At 35.5% G+C, this 12,540-nt stretch overlaps 1 protein-coding gene across 4 annotated transcripts in view; it reads left to right on the top strand.

The window, feature by feature from the left end:
- The window catches only part of kdm4c (lysine (K)-specific demethylase 4C), a 221,347-nt gene that overhangs the window by 196,602 nt on the left and 12,205 nt on the right, over window positions 1-12,540 (top strand). For all 4 annotated transcript variants that reach the window (XM_059030251.1, XM_059030246.1, XM_059030260.1 and 1 more), the window contains 2 exons: window positions 3,560-3,730; window positions 11,111-11,230. In XM_059030251.1, the coding sequence (XP_058886234.1) occupies window positions 3,560-3,730; window positions 11,111-11,230 (291 nt within the window). The remainder of the gene's footprint in view (window positions 1-3,559; window positions 3,731-11,110; window positions 11,231-12,540) is intronic.

Here is a 12,540-nt window from a genome sequence, read left to right as displayed (position 1 = left end):
TTTTCACCTGGTCTGCAGTTTTCCTTGCAACATCTTTGGTATGTCAACCCATGAGGTAATGGTTACATTTCATACTTGAAAGGGAACGTTAGGTTATTATCATAACCCTGAAATAGAAATGTAACCATTAACCTTCAAGGTCGCTGCGTCTTATTGCAGCAGTCTTGAGGGGAAAATTATGACGTTTTGAGTGTCAGCAGTCTCCTTTGTGCCTTTAGGGGTGGGGCGCGCCTGCGTCACTGGCACTACGTGCAACTATTGAATATCTATATAGGTTAGATGGTGTCAAAGGATTAATACCCATGAGGTATTGGTTACATTTCTATTTCAGGGAATCAGGGTTATGATAATAACCTAACGTTATTTTGTATTTGTATTGTATTATGATTTCTGCAATTTTTTTACAGATTGGAATGCGGGGATAAAACTGGATTTACCCCTTGTCAGCAACCACGGAATAACAGAATATCAAAAATAAATCTGACATTTAAATTACTTTTACAGTATATTAGATATCAACAGAAATGTTAATTGTGTATTGAACATGTTTATATATTTGATTACCACCCACTGTATGTTCTCTAATGTCATTGGCACTTAAATATTCCTGGAGCAATCCATTTTCATCAAACACATAATAAACTAGAAGTACAACATATTGGGGGACAATGTATCAAGCATTTTTCGACGGCATTAAGGCCATAGTACTGAGTTTACACCAGCCTTAAAATTGGCCCGTATGTATCATGACACTTCTGGCGAGTTAAGGTTGTGTTAGCAATTCCAAAATGCGCTCTGCCGCTCATTAGCCATGCATTTCAAGGCGTGTGAAGCCTAAATTATATGCATGTGCAAATTGTAGGTGGGGCTCATTTGTAAATGTCTGTGATATTAAAATGAGATTTATGAAGCGGCAGAACAGCGGCGCCGGCCCTAAAAGTGTCCACAAATAAGACCGATTTCAAATTGGTCTTATTTGGGTGCAAAGAAAAAGTCAGAAAGTAGCTGATAAGAAAGAGGATTGTGGCAGTAGTCGTATAGGGGCCCGGAAAATTCACTTTATTTTTTAAAGAAATTCACGAATGACAGTAAAAAAACAACGAATTTCACAGAGTGTCACGAAACTGACATTTTATTCAAAAAAAATAAATAAATAATTCTATTTACATTATATTCTAATGATGTAAGTTGCCTAAAATGTGTTATCATTGATAGTTCATCAAGAACATCACCCCAAAACCAAGGTTCAAACTTTTTAACATTTAGCCTAGCTACTGAGTCAGTTCTTGAAAAATGTATATTGTAACTCGATTCGCTATTGAAACAATCTTTAAAATGTAATAAACTTCTGCTGGAAACAAGGCGTTTAAAATGATCTGTGTTGGCTGCAAAAAAAAAGTAGCAAGCAGACAAAATATATATATTTTAAAAACAACCTTGAATGACAAATTCAGCAACATTTTCGAGTTTTGTAAACCTTTATAACTTTAGAAAAATGTAGAAAGGGATACTTTTTTTGTAGAAAGTGACATATAAGCTACAAGTTTGAGGCAACGTTGTTGCAAGCAACTGTATCAAAGGACTACTGATTTTGTAGAAGCAACATTACATCATAGAATAAATCAGTCAATGAAAGTGATGTAAAAAGTCATGTGACTAGCTTCTTTGCTGGCGGAAAAAATCAGGGTGATTTTTTAGGTGGTATAGGCAAGTAAATAAGTGTTAATTGGTCCATTCTAGGTAGTTTATGACCAATGTGTCAGTAATGCCATGAGATATAGTGGAGTGGCATCAAGTCGACAAAATTATTAATACTATATTCCTTGAAAAATACAATTTACTGTTATGAACCGTTTTAAAGATAATATTTTGTTTGCATTATAGTATGTCTAATAATAGAAAGTACAAAAAAAGCCCAAGTTTAAGTTCCCAAGTTGTGTTTTCAGTGGTCATTTTGTCTCAAATAAAGGCTTTCATTTGATACAACTTAATATTAATGGATAAAGAGAGTCCTACTTTTTGTTTAAAGCTGTTTGTACATTGCAGTTCAGCAGACACAACTTGCAAATATTGTTACACACAGTTACCAATATCTGATTTGTAGAAGAAAAAACAATCATCGCCTGGCATAATTAGGAATTCTGTTCAAAATAATATAATAAAAAAAAACTGTAACAATAATCACATTTCAACTTCTGTCTATTTACAATTAGTTTTATTTTACTTAAATAAAAACAGAAAAAAACTTTCAAGCAAAGCATTCAAGCCAAAAAAAAAAAAAATTCAGAATCGTGACATTGTGCTGGATATTGTAATGGCTTAGAACACTGATGGACCAATCAGCATTCTAACAATCCATTTTATAAAGTCATGTAAAATACTGTAAGGAAAATAAAATGCATGTTTTTTCACGGTAGGCAGTCAAATTCATGATTTCCGTGAAATTTGTGATATCGTGAATTTTCAGGGCATTTCTTACGACAGAGTGCAGGCACAGTCCTAACCTTCCTGAACAACCCAGGAACAACCCATGAACAGATGGAGAGTACTGAGAAGAAGGGAGAGTATTTAGGGTCCGCATTACCCTTTTTGATTTCCCTAAGGATGAAATTATAGCTCGATACCGGCTATTTCATTATGTACAATTGTTTGTATTGGTCGTATAATAAACTTGGTTCATTATACCCTTTTCATTATGTATATTTTGGTTTTATCTGTTCTATAATAATAATATAAAGTCAAGACACTTAGTCAACATGGGTCATTGCCTCTCCAAATGACCTACCTATTATTCAATTGACGAAGGCCATTTGGAGGGGAGGCTCTATTTCTCAGATTAGTCTGTTAGTCTGTGCTACTGGGAGCCCATTTTGAGCGTTTCAGAACATCGGTACAGCGGAATGTTTGCATTTAAATGTGCCAGCTTACGCCGTGCCTCATTAATTTTGGACCAGTTAATGCATTCAGGATGGGGTAAAATGTGTGCCGCGGCAGAGCGCTACTTTACAATTTAGCGCTGCGTCGGTCGATCTTGATACATGTCCCCCATAGTGCTGTGATCCAGCTGTTTGTCAGACCCTACTACCCCACTTGAAAATAAAAAAGAAAAAAGTGTTAACATCAAATTTACACCCCTATCTTACTGTCATTCCAACTGTGGAATTCTTCCTTTCAACTTATTCAGGACCTGTCTTCTTAAAACTAAAACCCAAGAATAACCACTGGCTACATAATGGATTGTTTAAGTAAACAGTGCTGATGTAAAATAAAATATAATATTACTCTATTGAAAAAAAAATGTAACAAAACAATGCTCTCTTGTTGAATTGTGTTTTGAAAGTATAGTGTTTATAAAGCTACCCTGTACACAACAGCAACATGTTGGAAATAAAGTATTTCCTGGTTGTGGGTGAACTGGTTAAACAGACCTTTTTTAAAAAAAAAAAAAAAAAAAAAATATATATATATATATATATATATATATATATATATATATATATATATATATCATTTTGATTAGAAAGAAAAAAAACATCATATATTTGTGCCCTTTTTACAGAAAAGCAAGTTATGCCCAAAGGACATAGCAGTTGGGCAGACAGTCATCACAAAGCACAAGAATTTGAGGTATTACAGCTGCAGAGTCACTGAGATCACATCCCAGACCTTTTATGAGCTCACATTTGACGACGGCTCTTTCAGCAATGACACGTATCCAGAAGACATTGTCGTAAGTACTTCTTATGAGCCCTAATCCGGTTCGATATTTCTGTTTTTTGGGATAATCTATTTTTCATGTTCAGGAATGGACAGTGAGACTGGTAAATTATCACATATGATGAGCAGACCAAAATCAATCAGCATGGGCTATCCTTTATGTTTAAAATCTCATTATTAAATTGCTATGAGATACATTGTTTTGTACAAATGAAACTGATCTAGGATGCTGTTAATAAAACCAACAACAGTCAACATTAATTTCATGAACATCAAACATTGTTTAAATTATAACTAATGAGTTAAAGAGCTGTGAATAGGTTCCATTATACCAAAATGATATGTAAAATATTTTCCATTGGTATTGCCATGTGTCTTCATATTACAGGTGGAAGCAGGTTTTCTGTGGTGCTCTCTACTTGACTATGCTCGTGAATGCTTTATGACCATGGACGCAATGTGTTTGAATTTACTAGGGACAGCAGTCATTGCAGAATCTTCCTCAAGAGCAACATGTCCTCTTGACAGGTCTGGCACAGCAAACTTTTAGGTTTCTAAATGAGACATAATATGCCCTTTGAGATATTGCCTTCATATGCAGTACTAGTGGAGAACACTATGGATAAACCGTGTCCACCTATATTCTATGATTCTGTAGGTTTGATAAGAGGTACTGCCAAATACAGATGTTGGGGCAGTAATTGTACAGCTTCTGTTTTTTGTTACTTTCTAAACAGATGATGATTTAAGCCCTTGAATCTGAATATTGAGTCCAATATATGCTTGATTCAGTAAGCCAAAAATTGTCTTAGTCTTTTAAAACAACGCGTCATCTTTGAAATGAAGTGCCGAGATGCTTGTGTCACAATTGATTTTTTCATAGATTCTTGGCTGGCAGTTGACATTCTCTTGTAGTAAGTGTATAGTTTCAGCATATCTTTCAAACAAACAAGCAGCAGTGAAACTCCAGATTTCTGTGCACAGCCCATTATGTGTTGTGGGGTGAACAAGGCTGAATAACATACAATGTAGTGGCAGTGAGTTGAATTCCTGCAGTATTTTAGAATGTGATCAAACTGTTGCAGCACTGGCCACCAGTAAAATGCAAGTGATGGATTAGCAAGAGTCTTATAAAGAGCTTTCTGAATGTAAACATTAATAATTAGTCTGATACTATTGCACTGTACATACAGTGCATGGCAGGGGAGCTTAATTAAGTTACTGTGTTACTATGAATCCCAGTATGCTTGATTTGTGTGTAGTTTATATTGTTTGTTTATTTTGCTGTTTTCTTCATTGTTATTATGTCTGCCACTTCAGCCTGTTTCAACTGAGAATAAGCAGTGACAGAATGCAGTCTGGTTCACCCTGGATGACTTCCTCATGGAACAAAAGCTTAAGATTTCATGAGCAAAGTCTCTCATAAACTCTGACAAAGGCAATCAAAATGCCATATTGGTGTGTAGCACCTGGCTATGGTAAAGCACATTAGCAGCCTCAGAAAGGATTCCAAATATGCTTTGTTCTTTTCAATTCCATAGCTGGGGCCGATCAAAAATATGTGGAACTCTTTGAACATGTAAACCAGGGAAACACAACTTTTAAATTAAAAATTAAATCAATAGGCGAGGTACAGTGTAACTCACTTTGTATGCAGTTTTTTTATTATGAGTTTGTTTATGGTTATCTAGGACAGGTCCAGTGAGACACCTATCACAAGATCCTCACGTACAGTACATAATCTTTTTACTCTTTGTTTGCAGTTTTAATATTGTATTGTAAATACTGTTTGCTCTTCCAAATTATGTAGTTGCTGGAAAGCCTTTAAAAACATTAACCCTTTTCAGTGCGTCTCAGGTGCGTCAGGTCCAATTTATTTTCACACACGCAGTTTATTTTAGACGCGCTGTTTTAAAAGTTTTTTTTTTTCACAGTAAAACAGGTTTAAAAGGCACTGCATATCAACAGGTCACTCAGTACTGCATCTCCAGCACCGCCCTACCCCTTGTTCGCTGTATTTTTCACATACCTCTTCATAGTCGTGCATACTGATAAATCATCTAGTTTTATCACCAAACTCCTCAATAATGCGATCCAAGTCATTATTTTATTACTATAACATCTCAAAAAGCTCTGCAAATGTCCGTGATATTCTTTGAGCGCTGGATGCAGAAGCAGCTATCTTGTTTGTTTATGTCCGTGTTATCTCTGAGGTGCCGGGGCTTGTGTATTGCTCAGATCCGCCCCTTTTTTTTCGGCTTCTCTCGGCTCCTTTCTATTCTTTGGATGTGTCCCTGGATAAACCGATATCCGGTTTAAAAAAAAAAAAAAAGTTATGTTTCAATACTAAATCGTCCTTCCCAAGATAACAAAAACATACAAATGTGGGCTGTTGTGTAGATCATTGGTTCCTGTGAGACCGATCCTGATTGGGACTTCTTGGCACAAAGTACTTCAGTTTTTCTCCTGTGCACTGACATATAATCTGGCTTTGTTTGGCTTTGATTTAAGACAGTGTTTTATTTTTGTTTGTTAATTTATTTTCTTTTTTGTGGGGAGTAGGAGGGGGTCAAGAAGGGTGAAAAACATTGAACATGACATATAAGCACATTGCATAATTTGCCTAGCAGTTTATCTAGTGCTAAGTCTTATTAATCTTTCATTTTGCCTAAAATATATTAATGCGTCTAGTTCCTGCTAAGGAATCAAAAGATTGACCTTTAGCTACATAATCACCGCCTCTCCTTTTTCAGTGGGTCTGAAACAGAAATATTAAGGGACCCTGTAAATATGTATATGCTGCTTGCACAAATCAGTAACCTTCCAAATAATGGTCTAAATAATAATGCTCTTGATCGCAATCTTGTCAGACATACTTTGGAATGTGAAACACAAAATGTCATTTTCAGTTGATCTTATTTTGATTACTTGTCTTAGGCTTTTTTTTTTTTTCAACAACAAAAAGTACTTACAGAAAGCAGATTATTATGTAAAGCGCTTTGAGATGGATTCAAGGAAAGTACTATATTTTTTGTATTCTATTGTGTTATAATATTATTGTAATACATTCTGATTCTCCTTGAATTCTATTCAATCACACTGTTGATTAATGCATAGTAGTCAGGGATCCAGACAGCCTAAGTAGTGAATGAGTTGACACTCTTTGCTACAATTTGTAGGCCAGTGTTTTATTAAAGTTTAAACTCTTGGCCACTATGAGAAATTAGGTCATTTTGATAACATCATAAAGTTTAAGAAGAAAAAAAAGAGAAAATACTAAAAATAATATGAAGCCTTATTTTGTAGCTAATTACTTTTGTTTCAGCTTTATTTTAACTAACAGGTACACTTGGTTTTGAAGATATTTGTCAGCAGAAACTTAAAACTACCTAGACTACTGTGGTAAATTAAACAGTTTTTGACATTTTCCTGTTTTCATATTTTTTTCTGAAATTCTAAATTTGAGTGCTTAAATTACTTTTTTAAACACTAAATTGATGCTATTGTAGTAGTATGCATTCAGAAATAACACACTTAAGGAAATGAAAATCATCCAAAATTGTGAAATGGCAGCATTCTGGTGACATCATCAAACTAAAAATCAATACCAAAAGTTAAATAAAATAAAAAAAATCAAATTTTATGTTTTAACATCGGGTCCACTTTGTTTCTTCATCACTGGGTGCCCCTCATTAGTGTGAAGCATTTGCAGTGCCTCCATGTTTATAAATAGGAGGACAGAACTTTGCACTTGGCCAAGCCACATAACTAAATTTAATATAGCTGTGATGATTGGAATCCCATTAGTCATATATAGCAATAATTATGAAAGGAATATACCAATTGTAATATTATAAACTGTAAGAAATTAGCCATTTAGCCATTTCCCATGCACTCATTAATAAATACGGCAATGTGAGGGGGACATTTCCCCATCATTGAGTAAGTGAGGGGTACATGTCCCCCGTGTAAATTCCGCCTATGCATGAGAGCAAAAAACGATGGGAAAAAAGCAACTATGTAAAGTATAGGGAAAAAAAGAACATGCAAATGTGTGGGCAATTCCGACAAACCCCATTAAAGTTATTAAAGTGCAAAGTTAGAGGTTTAACATGAGCACCCAACTCAACACAAACTACTGTGTCACTGTAATATATATATATATATATATATATATATATATATATATATATATATATGTATGATTCTCTGAGAAAGATCCATATATATATGACATGTCCTAAGCTTTCCTAAATTCTAGCATACCAGAAAAATCTTATCTGAATTCATGGAAAAAATGTGGTTAATACTCCATGTGATTGTATAAAGTAAAGCAGCTGTAAAGATGAGAAAAGTCGTATGTCTGTAAGGTCAGATTTATATATTTTTATTTTTGTTGGTAATTTTCATTTCTTCAGGCAACCCTTGCTTCATTCTGCAGTAATCGCTTCTTGAGATACAGGGTCTGATGGGTGCAATGAATATGCATTCATTTACCATTTTTCCCTTATTGCCCTCCACCTCCTGTCAGCCGATAACTCCATCACTTAGGATGGGGACTTCTCTCTTGATTAATAACCTCATCAGTGAGGTAATTGACAACAGCGCCACTAACACCCCACATAATAACTGTAAGTATCTCAACTCTGTATTTTGTGCTGGGTTTTAAACATAAGCAGATATCTGATGTACTGTAAACTAAAAATATATGGGTCATTTAAGTGCTAAATCTATGAAATTAAAAAAATAATAATATTAATAATTATTATCTCACATTATTCTCAAAGGGAAACTCTTTACAAAGATTACTGGCATTTTCTAATTTATTGACATCTGCTTGCATGCCACATTTTTCAAAATACATGAAGGTGTGGAGAGAACTGACAAGGAATGATCTTAAGTGCATTTAGCCACAGACACATCTGTACACTACACTTTTAATTAAGATGGATAAACCAGAATTAAAAAGGTGACTCAAGGTAACTGTTGTCCTTTTGTCTAACATGGTCAGCCAGGGGGACCTTGTTCCATTCAAGCCCATGTCAGATTGACACAAAATCTTAACCCATCTTTTTTTTTTCAAAAATGTTGTTTCCTTCAGAGTGAGCTTACTTTCCCAACCGCTTACACTAGAACTGAAAATGACAAGCCATTCTCTGAAGTACTGAGCATGAATTACAGACATGTTCCCTGCACTTTATTAAAGACTGAACACAGCTCTGGTGAATGCGTGTCCAAGTCTCTGAATGGCAACAATTAGGAAAAAAACTAATTGTGGCACTTATAGCATCTAAGACGCAAAGATGACTTTTGATTTCTAATTGTCATTGTCTATGAAGAAAAGGCTCTTATTTTAAGAATTTGAGATGTTTGCTTTATTTGTTTTGCTCACATACCCACATTTGGAGTTTGGTGTGAAATGGTCATAACAACCACACCCAAATGTATACATATTTAATTTTATTCACATTATGTCAAAATAAAACTGCTCTTAAAGCGAGTAGGGAATCGAAGCTTGGGTTTAAAATAAAATGTCATTCCTCTCAGAGCTGAATGTTAACTAATTACTTTTTGTTATCTCTCAACATGGCGTGCAGCTCTATCAGGCTTATGTGCTAGGGAAGATAATGGTTTATGAGAGGCAGTTGATTTTTAATCATAAATATAGGCAGCTATCTTAATCAAAGTACCACTGAAGGTGGTTAGTTTAATCTAGTTTGCTCCCAAAAAACACCAGCAATTTCTTTGAATATCTTCTTTAAGTCTCAGAAATTCCAGATGCAGTGAATATCTAAAATGATGATTGCAGGTTGATTTATAGCATGCCTTATAAAAACGTGAGGTGCATTTCGTTAAGCTGTTCTCTTTATGCAAAAGTTAATATAATTTCCAAAAGCATGACTAATGGTGTACATTTAGGCAATGTGTCCCCTATTGCCACAAGATAATTAACAGTTTATACAGAACTATAATGTAGACATTTGGGGAATCAGTTGGGAAACTTGGGTACAATGATAATGATGATAAAGCCACCATCATGGTCCTCTGTCAACATTGTTGCCCCATTTGTGGGTTGTACTCCTGGAGAAATGGGCCACCCTTCACTACCCTTTACATCTATGCTAACCTTCACTTATAATTTATTACCTTTATTGTATTTCTTGGCAACATCTCTTCTTGGGGTTTCAGTGTTATGAAATTCTGCTATTCAATCAGCCTAATTGCAAACACTCGGAACCGGAGTATAATTATCACAAGTACTGTAGTGTTAACAATTATGTGCAAAGTGTTTTTCAAAACTGTTACTCAGTGAGCCTGAAGTGGGTTTCACATACGTTTCCTCCTGCCGTAATCTAGAGAGGAGTATTGCATCTGTGTGTGTCTTGAGGAGCTACAGGAAATAACAACCATTTTCCGACGGTATTTCTGTGGATTTCTGTTGCAGTTTATCCACAACAATACATTTTCTATTCAAGATTAAACCAAGCAGCAACAAAAAAGGGATGTAATATCGGTGCCTCTATAATGGGAGTAGGGGTACTATAGGCACATGTTTTGGCTAAACATATATTAGTCTGTTTCCCCATTAAACTCTACAGGCAACCGCCCAGAGCTTAGTTTAGCTATGGTTCCAGACGTCACTGTGCCGAATTTGGTTCATATTTTTGTGCTTATGGTGTTTCTGAAAGCAGTTCATTATTTGAAGAATTTGTGAGGGTTGCTTGATATGTAACCTGTTCTCCTGTATCCTTTGACAGGAGAGTTGAGTCTTTGTGTCAACTCTCTCATATCTCTGTGCTAACATTTCCTTTTCACATGCATTGCATTATGGGTTTGCATTGTTCCCCTCTTGTTAAAGATGGGACAGTGGGAATTTATACCTGATGCACTCCTGTCAGTAGGAAAAAAAACTGTTAGTCTTTACCTTTTAAAATGTATTTGTGGAACAAAGTGTGGTATGGTGTTTGGAAATGCTTGTAAAGCCATAGAAAATGCATAGCTGCATGCATGGGAATTAAAAATAGACAAAATCCAAGTTTTACTTGTAAAATTCTGCTGAAACATCCTCCTCCTCCTCAACCTAATTTATTTTTTACTCTAAACTATTGTATTGCCACATGGAACATTGTCAAATATGTGCCTCAGGGACACATAACTTTTCAACCTACTGGAAAAGGGTTAAGAAAAAATTATGAATTACCGTATACGTGTGGATGTTTTTGGACTCACACTATGCAATATAATTTTACATCTCACAATTCAAAGCATCATTTTAGAATTGCCACAGTCTCAAAGCTCATGCAGAGCAGACGTAGGTTTTGAGTTCCTTACGCTTAAGACTTGCTCTGCCACAGTAAATTATGTAACATGTTTTCTCTTTCTGCTCCCCCAGACCAGGGACTGCCTCCAGCTAGGTCCTCCAGCAGTGGGAGAAGCTGTTCAGGTCAAGTGGCCTGATGGACTGTTCTATGGAGCCAAGTATCTGGGATCCAACACTTCCCACATGTATCAGGTGAGCATTGCACTTTTATCACTAGCATTGCATCAAGGCCAACTGGGGGTGGAAAAACACACAGACCTTAAGTGAAAAGTGGCTGCCACATAAAATGAGTACTAGAAATCGAAACTCATATGCCACTTATTGGAGCACATAAAGAGCTAAAACTAAAGAGAATGTGGGCGGTTCCCAAGGCTTTGAGACTTAGCAGAGGGGTCTTGCCTATGGGTATTTGTTACAATGTAATCTGTCAGAGATTGTGAACAATTGCAATAATATTTTATTAAACAGCACTACCCTGTACAAGGTGGAGGGAAACTGGGCAATAGCTAGGGAGTACAAAGAGTGCAGACACAGCAGTTACTTCACTGTATTAAAATATTAAAGTGTCTGTTTAATTATTTATGTATCTATGGAAGTGGGAGTGAGGAACATTCTACATAGATTCACTCGCCCGCCTCAAAGAGTTTAAAGGATCTTTATATTACCTAGTGGAATTCCGTGGGTGGTTAACTTCTGTGTTGAAAGGAATGTGATTACTTTTGAAAAATAATTTATTATAAAAACAGATTCATAAAATAACTGCATTTTATAATATCTTTCTTAGTGCATTCTTATTTAATGATTATATTAATAATTCTTTTACATATTTATATAGTATATGTATTGACATTACAAACATACTGGATAGATTCAAACAAAGAATACCAATATAGACACTAAATATATATATATATATTAAAAGAGATCTCAATACAGTTAAAAAATATTTGTAACAGGGTTAAAAGCTAAAAAATAAACTCAGAGGTTTGGGCTTCTGTAGGCCAGTGGTCCCTCAGTGGAGCCTTTCCGTAGTTTTAAGAAGGCTAACAAAGGCACCTGTCGAACTAACCTCTTGCTCCCTAAAACATCTGACCCTTAAAACAGCATTTATAGTGGACATAGTTCCGGCAAGGAGAATAAGTGAATTCGATGCCCTGTTTGTGGACTATCCATGTACACAGTTCCCTATCAAGTATGAAATGTAACCATTACCGAATGGGTATTTACCTGTAAAGCTGCGCGCTAGTGCCTGTGACACAGTCATGCCCACCCCTGAAGGCATAAGAGGACTGCAGACACAGCTACCAGCATCATTTTTCATTCCAGAACTGAACCTGACGGGGGAGTAGAGACAGATAAGTACTGGTTACTTCTATCTGCATATAGTTTTGCTATTGTGTATTAACTACTAATGCGATAAAAAAAAAACATTTTTTAGTGTTGCATTTTTAGTTTTACTAATTACACGTAATTTTACACACAGCCTTTTGCTTGTTACTTCC

This window comes from Acipenser ruthenus, chromosome 1, assembly GCF_902713425.1.
Source record: "Acipenser ruthenus chromosome 1, fAciRut3.2 maternal haplotype, whole genome shotgun sequence".
NCBI lineage: Eukaryota > Metazoa > Chordata > Actinopteri > Acipenseriformes > Acipenseridae > Acipenser > Acipenser ruthenus.
The sequence above is the reverse complement of the archived record's forward strand: the minus strand, read 5'-3'. Positions and strand labels throughout refer to the sequence as shown.